The 27,487-nt window shown below is 43.6% G+C and overlaps 1 protein-coding gene across 2 annotated transcripts in view; it reads right to left on the bottom strand.

Moving 5' to 3' along the window:
* Window positions 1-27,487, bottom strand: part of map3k22 (mitogen-activated protein kinase kinase kinase 22) — a 38,439-nt gene that overhangs the window by 392 nt on the left and 10,560 nt on the right. The window contains exons 2-18 of one of the 2 annotated variants that reach the window (XM_084939378.1): window positions 26,785-26,868; window positions 24,792-24,836; window positions 19,488-19,597; window positions 16,914-16,951; window positions 13,188-13,287; window positions 12,793-12,909; window positions 12,458-12,572; window positions 10,887-11,020; window positions 10,257-10,330; window positions 8,671-8,732; window positions 7,184-7,255; window positions 6,502-6,654; window positions 5,184-5,332; window positions 4,945-5,076; window positions 3,844-3,973; window positions 2,412-2,589; window positions 1-1,771 (exon numbers count right to left, since the gene is read on the bottom strand). The exon at window positions 1-1,771 is cut by the window's left edge and continues 392 nt beyond it. In XM_084939378.1, coding sequence (XP_084795504.1) covers window positions 1,543-1,771; window positions 2,412-2,589; window positions 3,844-3,973; window positions 4,945-5,076; window positions 5,184-5,332; window positions 6,502-6,654; window positions 7,184-7,255; window positions 8,671-8,732; window positions 10,257-10,330; window positions 10,887-11,020; window positions 12,458-12,572; window positions 12,793-12,909; window positions 13,188-13,287; window positions 16,914-16,951; window positions 19,488-19,597; window positions 24,792-24,836; window positions 26,785-26,803 — 1,857 coding nt within the window. In that variant the 5' untranslated portion in view covers window positions 26,804-26,868 and the 3' untranslated portion in view covers window positions 1-1,542. The remainder of the gene's footprint in view (window positions 1,772-2,411; window positions 2,590-3,843; window positions 3,974-4,944; window positions 5,077-5,183; window positions 5,333-6,501; window positions 6,655-7,183; window positions 7,256-8,670; window positions 8,733-10,256; window positions 10,331-10,886; window positions 11,021-12,457; window positions 12,573-12,792; window positions 12,910-13,187; window positions 13,288-16,913; window positions 16,952-19,487; window positions 19,598-24,791; window positions 24,837-26,784; window positions 26,869-27,487) is intronic. The other variant, XM_084939379.1, reaches the window with a different exon arrangement.

Raw genomic sequence — 27,487 nt, 5'->3', positions numbered from 1 at the left:
TTTGTGTTTGCAAGCACACTCAGGTAAGGCACTAAGGGTTGAAAAGATTGGATCGTCATTCTTTTAAGTGCCTGTGTGTTACAGCAAGTCACGACACCTCCGACATCGACCCCCCACCCCACAGTTAAAGTTTCATTTCATCTCCACTTTAAAGAACACATCATTCCGCTCCATCCTTCCAACTCAATGTTTTGTTTTTTTTGGCAACTTGTAATAATAAGCTCCGCCTCACATGACGTCACAGAGACCACGGTGTGCCGTCAAAGTCATTAAGAGACCCATTCGAGATGGCGTGGAAAGCTAAATAAAGGCGTGGGGTGAAGTTACAGCAAAAATATAAACAAGACGCTTCCTTCGGTCTAATTTCACAATCTTTAGAAAAAAAAATATTTAAAAAAAAAAATGTGACGTTAATGCGTCCGATTTGGTCTGTGCACAAAGCTGCCATAACACAGGAAAGGCTATATGGGGCTCTGAGGTGGCAAAAAAGTCAGACATGACTAATACTGCACGTTTTCTAAAAGTTATTGAAAGGTTTCAGTCTCTGCAACGTTTCTTTGGCCACTTCTGAATGGAACAAGGCTCGCTGCATGGGAGGATGGAATGACAACAGTGTTGGTATTGCTTAAGAGACATTGCACACGAATGCGCAAAAAGAGTTCGGTTCTTCTTTTTCTTCTTTTACACTGAAACACAATTCTCAATAATATATTAAAAAAATGCATCAAATAGAAAAATATCTCCTCGGCTGATTATCCTGCACGTCGGAAATGTTTCAATGCATGATATCAAAAAGTGCAACATTGACAATCCTTCCTAAAATGGGTTTTTTTTTTGTGAGTGCTTATGAAAGCAGGGTACTGGTGACCCTCGCAGACGTTATAAAAGACATTCTTACTTACAAATTCTTATTGTAAGGCGTTGGCAAAAAATACATTTACATTTTGTTTTTCTAGAATGACAATAGACATCTCATCTGCTAGGATGACTTTATATGCATCATAGAAAAATATTTTACCATCTTAATTCTACCCACAGCTTTCTTTAGGCTGATGAGAAACTTACAGTACGGTCACGTGTGATCAATGTAATCACAATTACGTCTCCTCGATCCCGAGACGCTGTTCTGCAGCAGTAAGTGGGTGTAAAGTGAGACCTAAAGGTTGAGACGCGACACTTTGCTCTAACCTCGGTCACTTTTCCTGCGCTTGTTAAAAGGACAGCAGTCTGGAGCTTGTGAGACTGCCTTCTTGTTAGTGCCCTCCTGAGGGAACACCATGCAAAACCTCAGAGGACTCTGGAGGTCTTGACAGCAGTCACCCTTCCCTCTTAGGGAATAGTCCAGGTGGAGCTAGTAGGATGCAGGAGTCTCGACAAGGCAGACACTAGTGGTGGATAACAGGAAGTTGGGAGTGGTACTGAGCCCTGGAGCTTGGTGATGAGGGGAGGGGGCCCTGGAGATGGGACGGGCCGGAGAGGAGGGGATGCACCGGGGCCACGGAGGCCTCACAGGCAGGGAAGGGGAAGGGGATCCACAGGAGCTCAGAAGCTGCCCTGAACGAACGGGTGGCTGAGCAGAAAGTCTGCAGTGGGCCTCCACTTCTCCTCCACAAACACCTGCCGCAGGAAGTCCCTGCAAGCGTCAGACACACCCTCGGGAAGCGTGGGCTTTGTAGGCTGGGTGGCGATCTTAAAAATGGCTGCCATGGCTTCGTACTCGGCCCACGGGGGTTTCTGGGTCAACATCTCAACAACGGTGCAGGCGACACTCCTGAAGGAAAACAGCACAGCAGGAAAAATGATTTGAATGGAGCTCGGCTTGTGTCTATTGTCTACCTTGCACCTCCAACTGTTGTGTCAAATACCAGAGTTAACCCTTTGACACTAGCTCAAATCCAAACAAACTTATTCCAGTATTGTACTCTTTCTCTAAAGCTTGGAGCAACCAATTACGCCCTAGAACAATGGGCCCAAAAACTGCTGAATCTCACAAAAATCTACATGGAAGACGCATAAGTTAACACTGTTTGGCAATGCAATGATACGTTAGTATATCTGGCTTCTTATCAAGTCTTTAAGTAAGCGCGCTCTCTTAGAAAACTGTATAAAGTGCTCTAATCTATCAGCACATACAGCCCTTATTTAAAGTTCATATTTATGTGAGTTTCTGAAGTAGCGTGTAACTGAAAAGTTCATTTATTCCATTTATTACTCGACTGCATTTCTAATTTCAACGCCTCAGTGTGTTAAATATCAACAGTATTAGTAAACAGAGTGCATATCACAGCAACTGATAACAATATCATTTATTGCTCAAGGTCATTTTATTGCTTTTGCTTTTACAGCGACGGCAGCAATCTGATATTGTTCGCCCCTTCAATCAATACAGTTCTATCTAATAATTTCCTTACCACACATCAGCTTTCCTCCCATATCCCTCCCCGTTGATGACTTCAGGGCTCATCCAGTAGGGGGTGCCCGTGACAGACTTGATGCCTGTACCAGACATGCAGATAGTCTGGATACGTTTGCTGGCTCCAAAGTCTCCCAGCTTCACGTTTCCCGAGGAGTCTCTCAGGATGTTAGCACCTGGTGGATCGAAACAAAACGAGCTTGAAAGTATTCAGGACTCTCCCGAGAGCTGTCAGACGCAAAGGGACGCTGACAATTTGGAGTTGCAATTATTGTTTTGGGTAAAAAGCGATTGGCGCCAGCAATTCAAGCTGACGGAAGAAGGCGAAAGGTCTTGACTGTTTGGGTAACTGAATACTGGCAGACTTATTTTTAAAAAGCATATCTTTCAGCAGTCTTTATACAAATCCTGCGCTTAGTCAGCTACGCCAAATAGGGAAGTTTATCTTTCTTTCACTTTTCTCACACTGAGGAAAAAGCCTCGTTGGGTTCAGAAAATTAAATACTAAATAAACTGTCTGCTCCACAAGAGACACGTCGAACCTCAACACCCTTTCTCCTCCTATCTTAGTAATTTTCCGAATGTAGCTCTGTCTATCCCATTTCCTTCAGCCACGCCGCTTGTTTGATCAGTGACTAATGTGCACCACTTGCCACTCACCCTCCACCCCCACCAAAGAACTGGCAGGCTGCAAAAGAAGAAACTTGGAGGCTCAAACTATAACCTTTACTTTTTACTGCCCCGAGCTGCTTCTTCCACTGCCTGCACGTTTCCTGTACGTAGGACGACAGGTTCTCTGATAATTCCAGCCTTTTCAAATAAATTCAGAGAAACTTCCAGCTGGTCCGGAGTGAATGTGGACGTGCGTGTGGTGCCAAGCTTAAGTCCTTTTTTTTTAACTGCAAAAACAGAAATGTTCTGTGGTGAGATGAACACACCGTATATTACACGTGCAGAGCCTTTTTGAGTGGAAAGATCACACCCACATGTGCTCTTCATAGAGCCCTGCCTGGTCCTGTGAGACCGACTATCTTTTTCCCCCACCAGACAGTATATTCCCCTCTTTCTTGGCCGCCGCTTAACGACCCAGTAACTCCCAAAGCTGTGGGCAGCCAAACCAAAACCTTTCCGTCCGGTGCTGAGCATTTTTAGAACGGCCAGTTTCACCAGCACGAAGCCTAATATATCTCAAAGGAGAGTTGAAAATAGCACATTTTTCCAGGCACGTTCTGCAAACGACAAATGACCAAATGAGGAAATGTCAACCCGAATGAAAATGAATGAATCTGTAGTTTTGATCCCCCGCCTATTGCAGCAGCTACTGCTATAGGACCCCATTGAAGAAAGCATTTCCAAGTGTGAGTGTTTATCGGTTACAAATCCAATTAAAATCCAACCTTGGCCTTTTTCGAGCTTGCGGTTTCATTTACCTTTGATGTCTCGGTGTACAATCATGTTGCTGTGCAGGTAGGAGACTCCTTGGAGGATCTGCCTGGTGTATCTCTTCGTCACCTTCTCCGTCAGGGCCCCGTAGGCTTTTAGCTGGTCTTTTATCGAGCCCTAGAGAGACAAACAGAAAGCCTGTGAGCGAATGAATGGATGGGACAGACACGCATGCGAAATTAAAGAAAAATCTACATACACTTATTTTTCTGGAAAACGTGGGTGTTCCAGCTAATTTGTTTGGGGTTTATTTGTGAAAGCAACCTCTAAGCCAATTCTCAAGGCCAAAAACCAAGAATGTAAGCATATAACGTGCTGACAGAAGTCTGTTGACTGACTTTGAGTCCAAACTGCACCAGTGAGCTGCATTTCCTTCAATTTCCTGTTTTCCGCTCCTCCTGGGGACACGGCAGGAGCTAAGACCTGATCCTGTAACACCTGCGACGCACTCTTGGACTTGCGGTGAAAACAAAACCTCTGCCTCCTCACTTTCAGCTGTCAACGGGACACCTTAGGAGCTCTCTGGGTCTCTCCGAGGGACACACGGCCCCCCCTCCCTCGGGCCACTAAAGTGTTATCGGTCAGGCGCAGCAGTGAAGCCGTGCCACGCAGCCACACAAAAGCTTGGCTCTGTCACCTCCTGTCTTGCTTCTGCCAACTCTGGCGAAACGTAAACATTTCCAATTTCCAGACAATGTGTGACTAAGACACTCAGTGTCTCTGGGAAATTTAAAAAAAATAGCTCAGGAAATATTAAAAACAGGCTCGGGGACAGGGTCCGCAGGCGACAGTAGCTCATTAAAGTTGCTCATTTAGGGAGAATATGATCTCATAAAATGAGCTGTTCTGCTGACATCAACTGCGTGGAGGACATGTTTGTTGACAGCTGCTGACATTTCTAAATAGATTCTAGCAGATGTGGCTGGTAAGGGTTTGATTTTAATGTTTGTGTTAAAATGTCTCAGTACCTATCTTTATAGCCAAACCAAGTCCGGCGCGCACATTCTCAGACGTTAATTGTTCTTTCAAAATTTAAGGGCTGCTCGAGTGTGATTAAATTTACTTAAAATGTCCCGCAGAATACGCACCCCGGGCATGAACTCGACGAAAATGGTGAGTTTTCTCTGGTCGAGGTCTCGAAGGCAGCCGTAGTACTGCACAATCCTCTCGTGACGCAGATTCTTCAGCAGCTGAATCTCACACTCCAGAGCATTCACTTCCTGCAGCAAAAAAACAAAGTTAGAGTCTTTAATTTATTTAAAAAAAAAACCATCTTATGCCATCAACTTCATGCAAATCCAAACAGTTTTGATATATTTCCCCTCACCTTGCTGGTTTCTTGACAGTCGGGATCAAACGGCACCTGCTTGGCGGCCAGCTCGCGGCCTGTGTCGGCATCGTAGCAGAGGTAGACCTCCCCGAACGCTCCTCGCCCCAGCAGCTTTCCCTGTCTCCAGTTGACTGGCGCCCGTGGTGCTGCAGAAATGAAACGCCAGACTATGAATCCCCCCCTCAGTAATTCATTGTGTTGCTAAGCCTCCTAAGACAGCCAGCTTCTCTATGATATACAGATCTGAGAGCATGTTTAAAAAAAACAAAAACTAAAGCAAACGTCAAACTCCACTGATCACACATCAACTTCACCGAGACCAGACGTTAAGCGCACCGCAATTTGTTAAATCACTCCCACTGCAGACCCTTCTTAGACTGGGGAAACCCCAGATATCACAGTCAAGCAGTGGAACCGCAACCCACCAACAGACACACAAACTGAAAGCCTAGAAAGCTCATCTGCGCGACTCCCATGTTCTCAGGCTCAGACTCCGGGACTTTGTTTTGGAACCAGCAGGCTTCTCTGTGGCTGCGTTAGACTGTTTGGTCGCGCGTGGGTGAGACAGACACCAGAGACCGACACATCGACCACAGACTTATGAGCCAAGCTTTGGTATTATGATGAAGACAGTTTCTGGGCAGGATGTATAGACTAAATGAGGACAGATGTGATTAGTGAGCCCGTAAAACGGCTTAATTTGGACGATGAGGGGGGAATTCTGCCTGTGACATACAGTATGACTGTGCATTACATCTATCCTCACTGATATATATTATACATTATAATGCATCTGTATAAGGAAGATACAACCCTGAAATAGTGGAACTGGAAAAGTTTTATCTTGAATCATTGAAATCAGTCATTCCTCTGTTTAAATTAGGAACCATCTGATCAAAGTGGAAGTGAACAACACCGCAAATGTGACAATCAACAGTTTAGTCAACACATAATTATGTGGAAGCTATTTTTCTCACATTTTTCAGTCACTTTCACACTAAAATACTCCAGTTTCAGCCTCTCTGCTGTGAGGATTTTCTGCTTTTCTCTGTTTTATGCGATCGAGAATGCAAGTATAGTATTTTTTTTAAAGTGGCTGCTTAGTTTTCAAAGATTAAATACCTAATATTTAATCAAGCGAATGATCAGCACATGTCCACTAACAGTTGGATTGCCCGTGTCCATTTTTTGTATTTATATTGAGGTCATCGATGGCAATTGGTCACATGAGCCAAACACACAGCTATTACAGATTATTTTACAGTGTCGAGCACACGTTCCCCCTGTTTCAAAAGATTTCAAGTGAATCACTTACACTTGGCTGTACCTCGCTGGGAGCTTTTGCCCAGTGAGCGCAGGTCGCTGTACTGCAGCGTGCTGTCTCCATTATAGCTTCGAGTGCGGCTGGAGGGAACCAGCTGAAAAAGGTTCTCCTGCGGCATGAAGCTCCGCGGAAGTGTCCTACGTCCTGAAAACACATAAACGAACATAATCAGACTTGTCATACACTTTACTCTTGATTGCATTGTGAATCTGTTTTCACACAGTTAACGTCACAGGTGCAGTGCATAAAGTCTGCTCTTGGCCGAGACTTGAGGCCAGCCAGAGCAGACTGCCTTTCGCCACTCCATCCCACTTCCCTTCAGACAGGAAGCAGGGCGCTGTGTTTTTATACAAGCTTGGGTTCACCGCAGGGAAACGTAAATCACTGCTAGCCAAGGTTAGCCTCTGAGTAAGCAATTACTAGCAGCTGCCTGAAACAGCGAGCCAGCAGTGTAATAAATCTCCACGAGGTGCAAAGAAACTCTCTAAAAGAGGAGGATAATATTTCAAAATATCTTGTTTTAAAGTAAGAAATATGCATCTGAAGTTAGAAGACTGTGACCACACTGCAGGACAAAGAGTGGTCTGTGTCCGTGTTGCTCTATAGACATGTTCTGTTGTTATTTCTGTGTAACAGCGCTGTTGTAATTGTTTAAGCAAAGCTGGTTTCTTACTATCTCCGTAATCCTTGCTGCGATTTGGCAATTGGAACTGGCGTGGGAAAGTCCCTCCTTTTCCATGACGACCTGAAAAGAGAGGATTGAGGCAGAGAGAGGTGTCAGCAAGTAAAATAATTCAAGCCTCGACAATTAGTCTCGCATTACACCCAAATGACAGAAACAATGCTTCTGGATTCACAGTTATGTGATTATCCACTTTTTAAGTCTAATAATGGCGGTTTAAATGCTTGGAAGGGCACTCAGACACTGCATTCCCTTTTTTGCTCATCCCTGATGTGTCAAATCAAGCTGTGAAGCAGCAGAATGGAACGCGGCTCTTTGCACGCTGAATGGGGCCGCCTCCCTGCAGCCAATGCGGAAACTGAAAGCAGCTTGCGTGTGCTAGCTTAGCATTAGCTCTGAACAGTGGAGCAGTAACTAAAGGCGGGGTGTGGGGGGGCTGACGCATGAGAGCACTGACACTCACCCCCCTCACACAGCAAACACACAATAAACGGAGAGGAGCGGAGCCACTTGGAATTGAAAGCAGCTGTTCTGTCAGATGACTGCCTCCCCTCATGCTGTTTTTGTGGCTGTATCCCATGGATACCGGAGTTATTTTTTGTGTTTGGCAGAGTGGGATGGAGAGGAAAAATCTACTCACAGGGAATGGTAAACAAATACTGTAGCCCTCAGCAGAAGGGCCACACAGCTTTACATCTGGGAGGGTGGTGCGTGTGTGTGCAAGCACGTGCTTGTGTACCCAAGTGGGTCTTCAAGTTCTGCTGCAGCTACAGTATGACGTTCCCTCATCGGCACAGACAATGTGCAGAACTCTCTTTTTTCATTTACAGCATGGGGGGAGCTGAAAGGGGAAAGAGAAATGGCCAGATTGAGAGAGCCAATGCAGCTTCTCTGTTCACGAGGGCTAGTTTGGCTTTATCTCTCATCCTGCTTCATTTGATCTGCCTTCTGAAGGAAAAGAGGACAGACCGGAACCCCAGGGACAGAGACGAGATGAGCAGGGGGCCATTGAGAAGAGAGGGGAAGTGATCATGCTGCGGCAGGGCAGCAACATCTATTAAGATGGGATGAGGTAAAACAGAAAAAGGCAGTGAATAGAGGGGTCTGTACAGGGGGAGTGTATGGAAGATAGCAAAGGAAGAGACGCAGTACTATCTTACTTCACCACCTCATCAAACTTAAGAAACACAGCCGAGATTCACCACAACCCATTGTTCATTTTACAGATACAGCCCTAAAATAATATAATCTCCACTTTCATTAGCATTCTCTTCAAGGGGAAACACTCTAGATAAGCAAGAGCCTCTCCTGTAAAACTGACTGTGGAGCTATAAGAACCACAGCAAAAAGTAAGAACAGACAAAGCCTCCAAATAACGAACACGCTTTTTACACCTCTCTTTGTTTGGCAGCTGGGGGCTGAGAAAAAGACATTTTTAGAATTGGAGAGAAATTGCTGCAAGATTTGTCCCCTCTTACCTTTGTATTCGAAGTTGAGGTTCAGGTAATTATTGTCACGGGTGTTCTGTGAATAAGGAGGGCTGAAATGACAGAAAGCATGAAGGGAAAGTTGAAAAAAATTTTGCTTTTTTAGTTGCTAATTTCCCCTTATCTTCAAACAAAGTCTGGCTACAGCTGCTGGCCTGAAACGTCAGAATGGCTTTAGTATTCAAACTACCTTCCTGTCACTCACAGCTGATGTAAAACAACAAAGTGGCAAAATTTGAAAAGTTGAGCTCTAGGAAGATTTGTGGACTCACAAAGTCAAACTGCTCGCCACTGAACTAGCAGCGATATAACATATGTCACTAAATGTCTGTATGTGCATCCAACCTCTCGCCCTCCCTGGACATTTCCAACAAGCCCCGTCCCGACGAACCGACAGAGAGTGACGTCTCTGTTGACCGCAGGGCGGCGCGGGGCCACGAGACCCCTGGATAAGGGGCACGCATGCCCGTTCGCAGGGAAAAGTTCCATGCACTCGTTTCCTGCCATTGTTCTGCAGCCTGGAGCCCTGATAAGCCTCGTGCAGGTAGAACTGTTTCCGTCCTGCTCTCTCTCTGTCAGCTCCACGCTTGCTCGCTTTTATTCTCCCTTTGATTCAAATTCACTCTTTTCTCTCCTCAGCCTTTCCCACTTTACTCTCACTCTTTCGCCACTTTTCATTTTCTGGCTCAGTTTTTCCAGCATGTTGCTTGCTCACTCTCTCACATCTCCCACTCAGTCTCTGTTTCTGTCTGTCTCTCACGCACTCTCTCTCGTGATAACAGAGGAATCCAGGCGTCCAGATAAGAGTTCTGTCGCTATGGCAACAGCAAAGTGACCCGATTCCACACAGACAAGCGGAGGAAGGGTCGCAGGGAAGCTACGCTGGTCTTTAGCACATTTACAAACTTTGCTAAAAGCCTCTGGCTGTTGCAACACAGGCGCTCACATCCAAGTGTGTACACAAGCACTCTGTGATACAAACCATGTCTCACAAGGACGTGTACATATATATTACAGATTAATGAAGGAATCCATATCTGTCAGTTTATGTGTGGCTGACAACCTCATCCCATCTACTTAACAGCTGATCACACCAATCACCAGCATGTGAGCCATTTAGGCAACATCGATAAATTGCAGCTCCTACTGATAGCCTGAACTTAAGACGTTTAGGGAACAGCAGGAACTTAAAGAATCTACCGACTTTCTGCAGACATCTGGGGAACACTTTTTAGCCTCTGACATCAACACATAACCCACAAATGAGGTGTTTAATCGTAACAATATGTTTAGTGCTGCTACAGAAAATAACCTTTATCACACACTCCCCAATGTCATTTTCTGAAATGTGTGCCTCTAGTAATGCACATGGATGACAAACCACATGAGAAAAAAAAGCTGCAGTAAACTTTGAGCACACTGGTTTAAAACAAAAAAAATAAAATAAATTAAAGAAGAAGAAAGAATTCAAGCCTGCTACCTGCTATATCGGCTGAAAACAATGCACGTTCTTGAGTAGCCACTGTATAAATCCACAACGACGAGGGCTATAAATCACCCGCTCCATGATGACTCACCTGTCCAGTGCTTGATCTATTGACTGACAGCTGCTCGACAGCGAGTTGTCTGCACTCCCAAAGGGATCCAATATCTGACAGATACAATAACACAAGGAGACCGAGGGTCACGGAGCATGCAATCATACAGGAGAGAGCATAGCAAGCAGTGCGGGTGGAGTTGTGCTTGTTACTGTCTCACGTCTTAAGAATTTGAAGGGGTTTGAATAATGTCTGACATCTTCTTTAAATACTGCACAGAAATGTTATATGTGGCTATATAGCCTTGTAAAATCAAACTAGTGCTAGTACTGCTGCTGCTGCTAACAATACAGGGCAATCCAGTGTACGAGCAGAGTAAACAATGAATCACCGAAGACTGTTCAGACGATTAAATCTCGACAAAAACACAGTTCTGCCCAAGAGTTCAGCCTTCCAGTCAAGGACTCAAAATATTATATAGGAAAAGAATCTATGAAAACAGCCAAAATTGGCCATTTCAGTGCATTAACTGCAATAAATTAACTACATTTGGTTGAATAAATGTCAACCTGCCAAAGACATCAAAAAGATCTTTTTTCTAAAAGTCTATTCAAACTTTTTCAAGAAGCAACAATGCATAAAGCATTTATTCTGCTGATGGACTCTTACACTTTGGTCTGGGTTTTCTGGGATGAACTCCCCTTCACTGTGGATGCTGGTGTAGGAGCCCTGGCGGGCGATCTGCTGCTGCTCCTCAGGGACGCTGCCTGGCGGCGGGGACGTCCGACCTGTGTGGAGGGAACCTGAAAGTGACGAAAAGAAGCACCAGGGGCGGCCAATAAAAGAGAGGGGAATGAAACAATTAAAGTTGAGCAGATGAGTAATGCAAAAGGTGGAAGGGGGGAGGTAAATGAGAGCGAGAGGAGAAATTGAGGAGAAGTGGAGGGAGTGCGGGAAGATGAAGAGATGGGAATGAGGGACAGAGGGGAGAAAACGGCGTCACAGTGTTATTCATGGGTACGAGTTCAGCAGCGCCAGGACTGCAAGAAATGATTTACTAAACTACACTGCCGCCACCTCTAACCTCAATTACTGTGACGAATGCTCTCCTGGCTGAGCTGCGGCGGAGACTGAGCGCTCGTCCTTGTCACGGTAAAAAGATCTACTGAAACTATCGCAGACTGGGCTGACAGGAATACTGAAACAGCGCAGAGAGGCTAAAAGACACTAAGACGAATAGAAGCGTTGGAAATACGATCAAAGTCTTGTTGTTTGACTGAAGGCTGCAAATTACAACTGCTTTGTCTCGACTGTTCAGCTTTTCTGCCTCTTTCCCCCTGACGCCACAGTCTGCTCCCATACGTCATCGAGGTACCCGGGTTCACATCACGTCTTCACTCAGCCGTACACCGTGACCGTTCTCCCGTCACCTCTCATCTGCCGCTACTCCCCGCGCTCCTATCTCGGCCCGCTCGCCTCGTCTCGCACTCGTGCCTCGCTGGCAGGGAGAAAAACTGATCGAGGGCCGATAATTCTGGGCGATTTATGCGCTTGCGGCCACATGACGAAGATAGGCTCACAAGAGCGATCACAAAGGGTTCTCAGCTGCTATGCAAAGATGCAAACGTGATGGCAGGAGCGAGCACCGGTTTGATTCTGAGCGTGTCTGAGGCCGAGATACGACCGAAACGCTGACCTTTCTGGGCAGAGCTGATATTAAAATAAACCAAACATGCCTGGGGACGAGGAGAGGGGGACTACAAACTGTGACGTGACAAGAAAAGATTTTTTTTTTGTGTACAGTTTTAGATGAGAAGACAGAAACTGCTCTCATGCATGTGCTTTGAATACTAAAGCTACTATATATTTATACATATTACATCTAAGTATGGTCACAGTTAACATGACAAAAAGCTAACAGGCCAAAGACAGCGGCCAGACAGTTGCTTAGCATGAGTGCAGGAGTTTGTCCTTGCTTTGACATGACAAGTCCTTGGCTGCTTTCACCTCCGGTTTGCATTTTCTACTCCCGACAAAGCATGCGCCCCATCTTTTCCATTAACATTCCTACGACTTTGATGGCCGTCTGCTTCGTCAGGTGACACTGATAAGTCATCCTCGAGGCTTTAGCACATGACTGAGAAACCTTTGCATCAGCAGAGTGCTTTTCTGCCTCCTCTCACATTTAAAAACGAATAAAAACAGCATAAAAACACTTTTTTTAAAACATGGAAGCTCACCTGTTGAGTGTTTGCGCACCCTCTCTGAGCCCTTTAGCAAGGAGCCCTTCAAATCTCCCAGTGACCTCGATGACTTCATCTCGCTCTGTTTGTCCCTGCTGTTCACCTGTAGGTACTGGAAACACAGGAAGTAGGAGAGAGTGAAAAAAGGGAATCGGCTCAGCAGAGGAAGGGAGGACAGCATTACCTCATTGTTCAGTTACATCACCGTGTGTGGAAGCGGTTTGTTTCCTCATTTTGCAAAAAAAATAAAAGAAAAAAAAAAAAATAAAAGGATGACTTCATTCACCATTGTTCCCACTAACTGCCCAAAAGTGAGCATCTTAAAAACTCACATGGTTGTTTTTAGGAGTCTTTAGCAGTATCCTGAGCAGCCCATTGGTCCCCGAACTGCAGCCCAGCGTCAGCACCGCCTGATCCAGGTCCTCCTGCGTCTTCAGGGGCAGCAGCAGCTGATAGGACAAGAAAGCACACAGCACATGAGCTTCAATTCTCTATTGTTCAGCAACAAGAGCACGTGAATGCAGCAGCACATGTATGACATCAAGGGTTTCACAATAAAAAACAAAAAACATGTAAATAAACAAAGCTTTTCTTGGATCTTGACAGCTTGAGAAAACAAACGTAACGGCACTTCGAGGACACACGTACTGCAGTGCATACTGCAGGATTGTCACGAAAAACAACAGATAAAACTATAACACACCAGCTACACGAGTCATTCTCTTACCTCTTTCTCCATGAAGAACATGTCCATCTGCTGGCCAAAGGCCTCGGTCACTTTCTGCAGCAGCTCTTTGATCTTCAGCGGCCTCTGAAACAGGATGATTCTGGAAAAAGGAGACGGCCAGCCGGGTCAGAGGTGGGAGAAAGACGGTCATGTTGTGTCTGGCTGCAGCTGAGCTGACAGCCTGCTGGCTACTGGTTTGTAGCATTAGCTTGCACCTGATAAATCTCTAAGAACCCATTTTCATTTACTTTACAGCAGCGGGAAACAGAAGATAAACGGACGGGGGGTCAGCAGGGTCGAGGAAAGGAGTGAGCCGAGCCACCGAGATGCTAAGAGGGCATTAATCAGTGCAGTGAAAACAGAAAGTGCAGACATACTCTCCACTTGCATGTCTGTGCTTATCCACTGTATGCTTACGTGTATTCCCGTCCGAGACCGACCTTATCAGCAAAAGTCTTGTTGTGAGTGTATATATGAGACGCATGTGTGTTTGTAAAACTTTACATGCATGAGTGTGCTTCCCAATCAGTGTGTGCATCGGCCACTGTTTCAACACCATCGGGCCTCTCCGCTAAGCCAGCACAAAGGCAGATGGGAAACTTCCTGAGAGGAAAGGGGGGGAAAAATCTGGAGCGGCAGCAAAAGCAGCAGGATGTGTGTCTTTCCCTCGTCTTTTAAAGAGTGACAGAGTGAAAGATACAGAGACATGGAGATATTTACAGACGACTGTGAGAGAAAATAAAGGGGGAGGCAGCCTGAGAAAATAAAGCAGAGAGAGAAGCAGAGAGACTCCTGTCCTGTCCTCCCCCAACACCTACCCCCACCTCACTCTCTGCTTCTGAAGAATCTGCAGCGCTACTATCTCTTTATAGTATCCTGATAAAAGGGACTTGTTTTTATCCCATCACTTCCTCATCAGAGGCCAAAGCTTTGCCTATCTTAATGACCGCTCATTGGTTCCCTCATTTGGATGGATTCTGGGAAAAGGGGGGAGGCTGCAGATCAGAGGCAAGCGGCGGCACAGCTAAACACTCCTCGTCTCTGTTTAGATTTGGTGATGATGTGTGCGATAAAGAGCTGGAGGGATGTGGGGAAGGGGGTTTGGGGGGCTTGTACAAGGATGCGGCTCCAAAAGATATGGCTTTCCTTCCTCTGCATGCGGACTCACTCAGTCGCAGAGGTTTGCAGAGTTGGAAGAATGCTTTCACACGTCCCAGCGCACTCTCTTTCCCTTTAGTCTCGTGGAAAAAAAAAATAAAAAATCACAATAATATAAACACTAAGAGAAAAAAAAAAAGGTTTGGCTCTGTTCCTGCTCTCTCTCTCTGGCTGTAGACCTTGAGGTAGGGGGAAGAGCGAGTCGCTCTACAGCTCTTATTTCCTGCCCCAAACCTTCAGTGCTTGCCAATGAAAAGAAAGAGAGACCATCGGATCCGATTCCACTGTGGACGGACAACACGATCATCCTGACTCAGGGACTCCTGATACCTCGAGTTAGGTAGAGGACCCTCAAATATAATGCTATTCACCGCACAGCCTGGGATTAGATCTGTGCAGTCAGATCGTCTTGATAGTAGCTGCTCGAGTATGAAAGGAAGTTCAGATTATTTTCTTTCTTCTTCTAATCTAATAAGCCGGCTCGTAGGGTCTGTGCTGAAAGAGATTTTAGATCGAGATCGAAGAAATGCAGTTCAGTTTCCCTTCACTGAATTTTTTATGAGGGTTATATTTTTTTTTAGGCTTTGCTTTCTTACTTAGCTGAGAGTATTTGCAGTTTAAGCCCCGTTTAGAGGCTTAAACTGAGGTAAAAAAGTTTTTGCTAACTCTAAACCAGGGGTATTCAACATGAGGCTCGAGGGCCACAATCGTTCCAAAAAGAGACTTCAATCCATCCTTCTGGAATATAAGAACTTTTAACAGTTTTAACAGTTTTACACCTTCTCTTATAATAAAAATCTCCTACTGCAATTCATATTACACCACAATAATTAGGTAGCAATTAAATGAAAAAAAATTATTTACAGTTTTTATTATTTTTTTCTACAGTGACTCCAGAGACAGTTTTATCACACATTTATCACTTTGTTTCATTGATCCCGCCCTCTTAAAATCAAAGTAGGATGTACATGAATCACAATTTAAATGACTTTGACATCCCTGCTTTAAATAATCAGTTCACAATCGCAAAACTGCTTTTTTTATTTTATTTAAATAAAAAACCCACAGCTATTAGTCATAAACACAACATTAGCTTTCATTGAGTCATGCTTTTTAGACCACCTGATGTGGAAAACCAAAACAGTGAGCTGAAAGATCCTGCAATGCTCTGCAGAGCTGGTGTTGACTGTAGCCTGTTAATAATTCTCAGAGGGTGTGTCTCTCTGAGTGACCCTTTTCACTGTCGCATACCTCGAGTTACTCGATCCCCTGTTAATATACAGAAATATTGATTAAAGCTGCGTTAAATAAATATTTAAGTTACACAGGTTTTAATGTGATTTCGATCCTTTTCTGTTCTGGAGAGAGGTCGACGAGGGTGTGAATCGACAAAGCGGATGAAAGAAAAAATTCATTAAATAAAAAAGAGATTTTCCTTTCAAGTCTATGAATGGCATCTTCTAAAGTGAGCTGTTGGCTTTTCTGAGAGAGCAGTGTGGAGTGAAGGGAGCTCGTGAGAAAGGGAAGACTGCGAGACGAGGCGGGGGGGGGGGCGCAGAAACACAGAGAGACAGGAACATGAAAAACTCGTCTCTTCCTCAGCAGTAGCCAATTAGGGCTGTGAAAAAGTGAAAAGGCCCAGTGTGAAGCAGTGCTCTGCTGGCCGAGCACGCCGCTTTCCTTCTCTTTCCCACTCCTCTGAGCCTGTGGCTTTCTTATCACAGTATCGCTGAACCGATGCCCATTCCCCTCGTCTATATTCTGATGAATCGAGGCAATTATTGCAGTAGGTTCTGGTCAGTTTCCCTCCAGTGTTTCCAGTGTAAACAGAACATATCGTGTTTGTCACTTCAGTTCAGTCTCTGCGGGCTCCTGAGCAAAGTTTAAAACTTTGCAGGACCAGTGGAACCAGTGGAACCTCCTCCAGAGCTGCGAGACCCAACTTAGCATCCGTGCGTGGAATGACAGAGCTGGGATCCCGGCGCGGACAAAATGAAGACCAACACCAAATTAAGTGTCAGAAATTCTCTCTCTTTCTTTTTTAAACATCCCATTGGGTAAACAAACTATGAGGCAAAAAAAACAAAAAACTGCTTGCTAGACTGTCTCCAAACAGTTTGAGTAACCAGCTCTGCCTCTTGAGTAAGTGAAAAGTTGGCCGTGTGAGCGAGTACAAATGTCTCGTGACTGAAAAATGTGGAGGGAAAGCAGGAGAAAACGCACAAGACGAAGCATTAATTTGGGGTGTGCCTGGAAGTCTGCGCATTGTACTCAAACGTTTGGCTCTCGCTGCATCTTTTTGATCTCCCTCTCTCTCTGACCCTCTTCTCTTTTTTTTCCCCCTCTCCTCCCTCTTAAACAGCCCATCCGAGCCTGAAACATAAGGCCTCGGCTAAATGTCAAAGTAGAAATTTTCCCTCTCTTTATGCTCCTCTGGCATGTAACTGTGATTTCCTCTAGACACAAAGTCCCAGGCATGGCAAAGCATAACACACAAAAAAGATCCGAAGCACAGAGTAAAGGCTTGGACAGAAGAGCAGAAAAAACAATACAGAGGTTCAAACATACCGTTTTTCTCTCTCATGCTCCAGCTTGACTCTTAAATCCTGTTGAGAGGAAAAATAACAACAGAGGGGAGTTATGGAAGTGGAAAGTTAAAATGATTCATAGTTGTCTGTGGGATTTGGCCTGCCTAATAAATGAAAACGATAAGCTGAACCAGGAATTGAGGTGACAAAAAGCATTATGATGATACATGTTTTATATCCACGTTGCTGGATTTGCTGCGGATTTTGTTCTACAGCACAAAGACAACATTATCCTTCAACACTGACGATGGCCCGACAAATCTTTGTTTTCTATTCGTAGTCATTGCCAATGGGAGCAGGAATCTGGAGGAGCCTGCATGTCTGCATGAGGTAACGGTGTTACACTAACGCTGTCATCACATCAGTGCGGAAGAAAAAACGTAAGGGTTTACCCCAACAACTCGCAGAGGAAAGCAGCACTGTGACGGCCGGAAACCCTCTCTGCTCCTCGCTGTTTGTTTATGTCTCATCATAAACATTGCTGCTTTAAGAGGATTCGCCAATTATCATTCCACAGACACGCAAAGATACACGAGGAAACGACTTCAGAGAGGCACAAGGTGACTGAAGGGAACGATAAGCTGTCCAAAATGTGTTGGTTTAGTTTCTAAACTGCCATAAATGTACATAATACCGGAAACTATTGGAATGGAATACTCCAATACGGAATATTTTTGCAAGCACTCGAGCAAATACTGCTTTTGTCAAGATTACATCCTCTTGCATGATACAACTTGATTTAACTATTAAAAAAAAAACAATAAAAAAAAAAACACCAAGCATCAAGAAAGGATTTTGTCATTCTGACGGACGGTGTCTGTAAGACAATGCTGTGCACAAGTCTTGAGCCAAACCTCCTTTCTCTTTGTTCTGCTAGGAAAACGTGATTAAGTCCAGCAATTTAATTATTCACATGTCAGCATATATGGAAATATATTATATGAGGCAAAAATAAGAGTTTATACATTTCTAATAGTCAATATTTGGTACGACCTCCTTTATTCTTCAACACAGCCTGAACTCTCTTAGTCAAGTTTTGATATAATTTCTTGAAGTAGTTTTCAGGAATAGTTCTCCAGGCTTCTTGAAGGACATTTAAAGCTCTTGTTTGGATGTTTGCTGCCTCTCTCAATATCATCCCACAGTGCTTCAATAATGTTGACGTATAGGCTCTGGGGAGGCCAATCCATGACTCTTATTTGTTGTGTGTTTTTCTATCCAGGTATGCTTTTAACTAAGAACAAAGAAGGGAGGGGCCAAAAGAAATCAGACTAAAAAAAAATAATAAAAACTGTGAAAAATTAACAGTGAAATTAATGGAATTAAAGAGTAAAAACAGAAAGTGACATGAAATAGAAATATTTCAATTAAATGCACGTATATTAAACATGTACTAACATGTAAATATACTCAACTACATTACTAGTGATCCTGGCCATGCTCTAACCCAACAGTGTTGGGTATTGTAAGATTAGCAGTGCTCAGGCCTCCCCGGGTTCCCCTCTAGGCACTTCCCTGGCTGTTGAGACTCATATGCTTTCCAGATAACACTGCACAGAGTATCAAAATCTAGAAGCTACTTTTAGCTGCTCACTTATTCACAGGGGTTCGCCACAGCAGGCAGCTTTGCATGTTTGATTTGACAGTTTTTATGCTTGATGCCCTTTCTGATGCAACTGCAAAGGGATCTGACGTTACTCTTCTGCCTTCATATGTTCCATCAGTTCTGAGAAGACTATTTATTATAAGGACAGGCTGCACACCATGCAGAGATCATGTTGTTTCTGCAAAAATATTATTTTATGTCTGCCAAACTGCATCATCTTTGACATTTTTCATAGATTCAACTAAAGAAATGTGAACAAATAATGTGTTTGTGTGGCAGGCTTTAAATAACAAAGCACTTAAAGACACAATTTAAAATTAGTCCTTCGCTAAGATGTTATTCCTCGACTTAGGCATCGTTTTTTTTATGCTTGAATGACTCATAGGTCAGCGTTTAATAACTGAACAAACAAACAACAATCCTCTGAAAAGTGTCATGCACTGGACTGAAAAGGAGTTGTGTTTTGTTTTTTTTAAAGCAGCTGATATCCAAAGACTGGCTCCTTGGAAGCAAAATATGAAGAAATGAGGAGTGGCTCGAGACTTTTGCACCATGCTGTGACGGTGAATATGCTGCTTTTTTGTTTCATCATCTCCAAAACTGGATCACAACCTTCAAACTCCAGTGAATAAAATAAAAAAAGGAAGCAGGGCTGAGGTATTGAGTAAAAACAGAGTTAAAGAAGTGTAACTAAGCAGGATGTGTGGCAGCTTTAAACCAAAGAAATACTGCAGCATTATACATCCTCTCAGCTCTTTAACTGAAATATGGCTAAGCAAACTGATTCCCATACTACACAGGCAACAGAGCAATCAAAATAAAAAACAAAAAATTGATATTTAGACACATTTTACAGCCAATTTTAAAATTTCTTATAGATTCAAATCAGCACTTCAACAATTTTGAATGTATAAAAGGAGAAACAGCACATGTGGATGCGACGAGTACCTGTTTGTAGAGTAAGGTTCGGTTCTTGGGCTTGTGGCTGTTGTGCTGGGTGTAACAACGGCCCAAGGCTGCCAAGTCCTTCATGATGGAGTTAAGTGCCTCCTCGTCGTCTAAGGAAGAAAGAAGAAATGTGTCAGCTACACTCTGCGCTCTGCGCTTAAATGTAGGAAGTAAAGCAGAAATACCTTATCTGTTTCAAATGACCTCACTTTATTGGTGACTTTACTGGCCACACACGAGTGGTCTTTGACATTTAGCATGACCTTAGTTTTTAGTTTGTGCCGGCTCAGAAGAGCCAGTGAGGCAACATCTGGCATGCCTCTTCCTGTTTTCATGTGTGAGTTTCCATTAATGGAGAAGAATCTAGTTTATGTTCGGTACATACCTAATAAGGGTAGAATTATCTCTCTATAAAACAAACAAACAAAAAAAAAAAAATATTGCCTAATATTTCTCTGAGATATGTGTGACTCAAGTCTTTCGCTTTGATGATATGGGTAAACATAACAATGCAGGCCACTCTTAAATGCTACACTTAAGCATAGAAAAGCCACAAAAGAGACAAAGTTGTTTTAATAATGGAACACGTGTATGGGCTTCATGCACGCCTGTCAAAAAGGGCGACGTGGTCACCTGCAGCTTGTTTATTAAGCAGTCTAATACATATATATATCAGTGGAGATATTTCAGGAGCATAATTCAAATAAAGACTGCCTTTCTTCAGTTACAAATGTTATAAAAAAGCGACTGCGCGGTAAAAGAGAAAGTCGAAAACGTTTCAATATGAAATACTTTGGGACTAAAGTGCCACATCTGTTTGTGTCATTAAAATAACCTTTAAGGTATTAAAGCCAACAATTCTCAGTTTTCTACTCCTCACTTCACCTTTTTTGACATGCTCACAAAAAAGGGCATCCTGTCATCTTTACCATATCAAAAGTCTGGAATCCGAGTTAGGTGATTACAGTATAAGGAAGAGGTCGCTGACCTCAGCTTCTTCCTGTCTCTCAGATAATTCCAAGGTCTAGTCATGATAATAATTTTTAAAAAAATGCACACGCAGGCACACACACACACACCTGTGCTGGGTGTGTGCAGTGCAATACAAACAGCACCTGCTATTCTATAGAATAGATGTCTATATGTGTGTGTAAAAGACCACAGGGAATGAAAGCTAGAGTCATAGTAACACGGGGAGCAGATGGGGTCTGGGATGGCATTTGATCTTGCTCCTACTGTACGGCTCTTGTGGCCAGCTGTTCTCAGACAGTAGGCCAGTACACCAGGTTCACTCAGAGGTCAGGATGCACTCATGCATAAACATCAGTTTACACGTCACTGTCAGACTACCTTTCTTTTTTCCTCTCATACCGAGCCCTCTGTAACTCTTATTCAAATTGGTATACCTTACTGTATTTCTCCTATGGCTTGTGGTGTCAGTTATGAAGCGTGACAGACCAACTCTACTGACTAATGCTGGTTTTGTGGTGCTGCAGTTGCATCTATTTGCATAGGTAGTTGCTCACAGAGACAAACCAATAAAACCTACACAACCCCCAACGGCACGAAGCTCGCCTACTGACTCCTGGACAAGTGGGAGAGAACAGGGAAGATGTATCGACCAACCAGCCCTTTAAAATGAAACAAGGTAACAGTAGTGGGATATTATTAAAATGCAAACCAAGTAGACAAGATATTCAATCACAAACTGGGCTCATTGATGCTAAACACGCAGCTAGCTAATTTTAGCTAATGTTAGCCAGGAAAAGCTAATGGTGAAAACAGATGACACAGTCTGTATCAACCAAATATCAGAGTTAAGAATGTATTAAAAGTGTGTTTTATCTCATATTTTTTTATTTTCTCTCAACTTGACTATTTTCTTCCACCTCTTTACCCTAGCTGGTCTGAAAAGATGGCTGCCACTCCCGGAGCCTGGTTCTGCTAGAGGTTTCTTCCCGCTAAAAGGGAGTTGTTGTTTTTCTTATTCCCACTGTTGCTTGCTCACAGGACGTCAAGGGTCTTTACCTTATAATCTAAAGCGCCTTAAGACAGCTGTTGTTGTGATTAGGCGCTATGTAAACAAAACTGACCTGAATTTAAAGTATTCTTCATTTCAACCAGAGCTCATTTGCTCCAGCAGCTCTCTGTTATCCACTTATGTTTACCCTCATCTGCCACTTAGTTGCATTAAGTTTCAGCGGACACTTCCAAATTAGCCACATGAGCGAAGTGTGAATGACATGTTTCTCTTCTTTGCTGTGTGGTCCGGTCCCTCCACTTAAAAAGAAACTAAATAATGCCGACTGATAAGAAAAATTCCACCTACAAAAAACTGGGCCCACGGAGCAAACAGCAACAACAATATAAGAAGTACTCTTGCATGGTCCAGACTGCACATTGGATCGCGTAGTGTCTGAAAGCACTAAAATGACTGCAAAGTCAGTATATCCAACAGGAAATCAGGCAAAAATATATATTCCTTTATGTTCTAACAACTTTATGAACACCTGTGTGGGTGAATTTATTTATTTTTTGAGAAAAGGACAGTAACTATGAGGCAGCTGAGTCATTTCTGGTATTTTTCTCCCTTAAGGAGATTCTAGAGATAAGACAGATGAAATAACACCTATTTATGTAAATAACCTGGTAAAACAACACAATGTGTCCTGTCACCATCACACAAACGCACGCAAAGTGCTGTAAAGTGCCCTGAGAAGACGATAGGAGACCCGGGTACTTATGACGTATGCTGTCAGCAGCGGTGGCTGACTAACCGTTCGACCAGGCATGTCCTCTCTGAACAGGAAGGAACTGAATCACTGTCTAAGTTCTGAACGCGGAGCTGTGCTAACCATGTTGTTCCACATCAGGATATTCATGTATTTTTTGACTGACTCACAAGGGAAAAAACTCTGAATATGACAAAAAATAAATAAATTAAGCATGCAAAAATATTTATTTTTCCTTCTGTAGTGACAGGATTTTACATGAGAGCAAGACTGCAGCTCGTGATAATGTTTGCCATTATCAATTAATTTGCTGAATAAGCTAATTTTTGCCCAAAATCCCTCAAATCCAACGATATTCTGTTAAAATAGAGAAAATGAGTCACAATACATAAATAAATATGTAAACTGTTAAATATCCAAATACTAATCTCACAATCTAACTCTTGCAAATATTACCTCTGTCATTGTTTCTCATTTGCACTGCTTCTCTCTCGTGAAATCTGCTGTTTGAGTCCAGCCTCTACAGGCTTACAGCTCCAGACTACCCTGTGCACTTGCAGTCAAGGATACAAAACAAACAGAGGCCAGCATGTGTATATGTGTGTGTGTGCATATGTGTGTGTGTTTGTGCTCTCTGTAGCCTATGGATAATAGCGGAGAAGTGAGTGTGAGAGGGTTCATTGGAACAGGGGTGGGGGCAGTGAGAGCATGTGAGAAATGTGTGGTGGTGCACAGAGCTGGCTCTGATGGCTGCCTATAAGTGAAGTTATTACATCACTCCCAACTGATCCACGGCCACTGCCAGGCTGAGGCCAGCCAAGGCTAACCACCAGCACAGTGGAAAGCAACCGCCACATACACCAAACACACATCACCGCCAGAAGTAGCCTCAGTGACTGCTTCAGGAACCCCATGGCAACGTGTGACCCAGAATAGTTGCAAATGTTTTGAGAAGAGGAGGGGAGGGTTGATAAATTGGGCTACCTTCAGCCCCCCCCATCTGCTCTCATTGTGTGTTGCGCAAAATGTGACACGCATAAGAAAAAGGGGGAATTCCAGGAAGCCGGGCAGAGCGAGCAACATTACACAATGTCGACCGGTTGCTGCCCATTGCATCATCGCCCTGCATCTTTCGTCTCTTCACAGGCTAACTCTGGGAACTGCGAAAGTGGCAGTGGACGAAATAAAGCAGGAACTTTGCTTCAAGATGGGTGACAATAAAAAGGAGACGTCTTCTCGTAGCTGCTGCTCGAGCTGAGGGTTTTATGAAAGCAGAGCAGAAGCTGGGAGATGAAGGTAGAGCGAAACAACTCCCCCAAACCCTAAAGTTGCTTACAAAATAGAACAAGCTACGAGAGGATACGACTTCTGCAAGCCAAAAGTATTTAAGGACCAGCGAGGCAGAGCGTCTGTGTGCGTGTGTGTGAGAGATGCAGGCTGCCTGAATGAAGACATTGAGGGGATTTCCTGGTGCCGAGAGACGCATCATGCCAAAGGCATCCGGCAGGATTAGCGGCTGGAGCCAAACGTGTCCTCACTCTGCAGCACTATGGTTCGAGCTCTGACGCACAACAAGCACACAAGCACATGCACACACACACAAGTCAGCCATAACAAGCAAGGCGGGCTTCCCAGCTCTCACCTCGCTGTTTATCGAAACCGTGGCAGATATAATTGGACACCTAATGGATGTAATGTTTAAACCTCAGAAGTTAATCTTTCACCAAGAATAATGACCCTGATGTAATGTAGGTGGGTGTGCAACAGTGGTTGTGCAATTAATGTTTGTACAAGGTCTGTGCTAAAGGCTTTTCACTGAACAATGTTTGCAAATATGCCCATTCAGTATCTGCAGGCCGTGGCATTCCTCTCTCAGCCTGCGTCAGCTTGGCTTAGCCGTGTCACCACTACTGTTACAGATCTGGAAAGATCTGTTAAGCAATTATTTGAGGAGAGCTATTAATAGCAGTCTAATGTGTGCTAAATATGGGGAGTAGTTTTTAGCATTATGTACATTTTGCAAAATTCTGAATTTCAGAGTTCTTTTTTTCAAAGCTCACAATCAAAGTTTTTCCTTGAATTAAAGCTTCTGAAAAGAGGAAAAAAACAACCCAAAAAATACCCGAGCTAGGAAATTTGCTGCAGCTCTGTTTATTTACTGAACTCTCAACAGAGCTGAAAGACTTCATACGAAGCCACGCTGAAATAAGAGACGCACACCGTCTAAAAGAGCAGGAAAAAATCTACAGGAGAATTCCATAACGCCTGAGGGTAGAGGTTGCATCGCACAATTCCTGCTCCCGTTTCCAAAACTTCAATCATCTTTATAGCACCTGGATCAGGAAACGCTTCCAGCCATTCGCATTGTTGCACTGATGCATGGACACGGCAAGCCCAATGCCAAGAACAACCACATGAGGCAACATTTATGTCAGGTGGAAAACCTTACATAACACACTGACGTGACTGTGGGGCTGATTTCTTCTTTTGTCCAGAAAGAATTACATACATTTACTGAACAGGCCTAGTATGTCATACAATTCCTGTAGCTCCATCAAGGCTGGGTGTTTACCTTGTGAGTTTCTGTGCTGTCCAGATCCATTTTGGAGACCGTCATCTGTGGAAAAAAAACATCATCATTTTGGATCACAGTGAAACCGGGTCCAAAATAAAACAATTGACAGCATATGCTGGCTGCTGATACTTTGACTTCAGAGAATCTACTGTTGAGAAACAACAACGTGCAGTGCTGTGAAAAGCATTCATCCCCGTCCACATCTTTTGCATATTTGTCACACTTATGTGTAAATGCAAATTAAAAAAAGAAGTTTTTAAATGATGATTTCATTTTTGGGGGGGGGGGGGGGGGGGAAAAACCCTATAACCCCAAAAGAACCCGTGTGACAAAAGTGAAGTAAGCTAAAAGATCTTAAAAAGCAGCATATGTGCCATGAGCTAAAGAACCAGCTGAGTAACAAGGTCATGGACATCTGTCAGTCTGTTAAGTGTTACAAAGCCATTTCTAAGGCTTTGGGATTTCAGTGAACCACGGTGAGAGCCATTATCCACAAATGAAGAAAACTTGGCACGGTGGTGAGTGGCCAACCTACCAAATTACTCCCCAGAGCAGATCAATGACTCATCCAGATTGTCATAAAAGAACTCAGAACAACATCTAAGGAACTGAAAGCCTCACTTGCATCAGTTAAGGTCAGAGTTCGGGATTCAACAACAAGAAAGACAATGGGCAAAAATGGCCTCCATGGGAGAGTTCAAAGGAAAAAAACATTGCTGACCAAAGAACATCAAGCCAACAGTCAAACGTAATGATGGTAGTGTGGCTGCTTTGCTGCGTCAGGACCTGGACGACTTGTCGTAATTGATGGAACCATGAATTCGTCTCTCTACCAGAAAATCCTGAACGAGACTGTCGGGCGATCAGTTTGTGTTCTAAAGCTCAAGCTCAGTTGGGTTATGCAGAAGGACAATGATCCAAAAAACACCAGCAAGTCCACCTCTGAATGACGCAAAAAAAAAAAAAAAAAACAGCATAAAGGTTTTGGAGTGGCCTAGTCTAAGTCCAGACTCAAATTTGATTGCAATGCTTTTGCTGAACCTTAATTTCTCCCCCATAAAGATGGCATTTGAAAACCTCCTGTAATGCGTTTCGAGACCTCAATGTGTGTCAAAAAGGATGTGGTGTAGCCCTAGTAAGCTGCATAGGCAGAGATCACCCTCACTAACTTCTAATGCACATCCAAGCATTTTGTTCTGGAAGCAGGAACCCAAGAATAGTGGGCCAAAGTTCCTCCTCTGTGATGTAAAACACTTAATTCCAGTTATCGCAAACACTTGATTGATTGCAGTTCTTGCTGCCAAGGGTGGCACAAACACTCCTCAGGTTGTGGGGACAATTACTTTTTCCACACAGGGTCAGATAGGTTTGGATGACTTATTTCCCTTAATAAATAAAATGGTCATTTCATTTCTTCATTAACTGCATGTTGTATTTATTCATGTCTAATATTATTTACTTGAAATTTACTTTGTCTGAAACATGCGATTGTGACAAATATGCAAACTAACTAAGAAATCAGGAAGGGTGCGGATACTTTTTTACAGCACTGCGTGCACAGCTAGCAATTTTTTTTGCATAATTTAGGCATGCATGAGTGCATTCAGAGACATTCTTATACAGTTTATTTTGTAGGAGATAAATAAACACAGTACACTGGAAACATGCACACTGTTGTTAAAGGTTTTAAGGAGTTATGTTCTCTCCTACAACCTTCAAGTTGCCAAAATCAAGACTTCATATCTGAGGAAAGGTTTAAAAATGAGGAACAGAAAAAAAAAAAAACAATGCAAACTTAGTGCAAAATCTGAAAATAACTGCCTTTTCTTTCCCTCTTTTTTTTTTTACACTTTGCTTTTACATGTGTTGTTTTTCTCTGCACTGTTCCTGCCAGAGGAAGAGCGAGAGGTGTGTATATTCCCAGTAAGCAAGCATGTTTCTGTAGGTACACAGCGCAGCCTAAAGCAACTCGCTTTCAAACGCTACTCACCCATGTTTACTGTCATCATCAGGAAGTGGCCCTGTTGAACTCGAGCACGGAGCTCAACTTCTCTCTGCTGCTGAAGACTTCACCCTGAGAGTAAGGCAAAAAAACAAAACAACAAGGTTTCAACATCCAAGAACTGTGCCATTTTCTTTCAGCGAGGCGCGCATTATTTCTGAGAGTGCACAAAAACAAAGACAAAACAGGACGCAGGTGGTAGTATCAACGCAGCGCGTTATTTTTCCACAACGGTGTGACTGCTTGTGTTTTTTATTTGTTCTTTTTTTTTTATTTAAACTGGTCTCCTGAGATTGACATATCCTCTACTCTGAAAAATAGCATGAAAGCCATTAGTCATAGTCCCGTGAATGCCCCCGGTGTGTGTTTACTGCCACCACAAAAACTGCAAGACGGCATCAGTGAAGGAATCCCTCAGCGTTTGGTGATGAGGGCACCACACGCCCTTGAGATGGGGCGCTGAAGCGGCGAGGCGGGCGTGGGGGTTTGCCCGAACACCTGCCGCAAGTAAAGACCATGAGAATTTCCAAAACAAAGTAGCGGAGAATCTGTACTCGCAACCGTATTTTGTGTTGCAGTCAGCACAGCGAGTGAAAACTGCATGCTTATGGTAGATCTAAAGCCAAATACATCCATCTCACAGTATTCGTGCATTCTTAATCACCACTTCATGCTTACGGCCACTGAAGCG

Source organism: Perissodus microlepis, chromosome 9 (assembly GCF_051167445.1).
Source record: "Perissodus microlepis isolate ML-2025 ecotype Zambia chromosome 9, ASM5116744v1, whole genome shotgun sequence".
Taxonomy (NCBI): Eukaryota; Metazoa; Chordata; class Actinopteri; order Cichliformes; family Cichlidae; genus Perissodus; species Perissodus microlepis.
The sequence above is the reverse complement of the archived record's forward strand: the minus strand, read 5'-3'. Positions and strand labels throughout refer to the sequence as shown.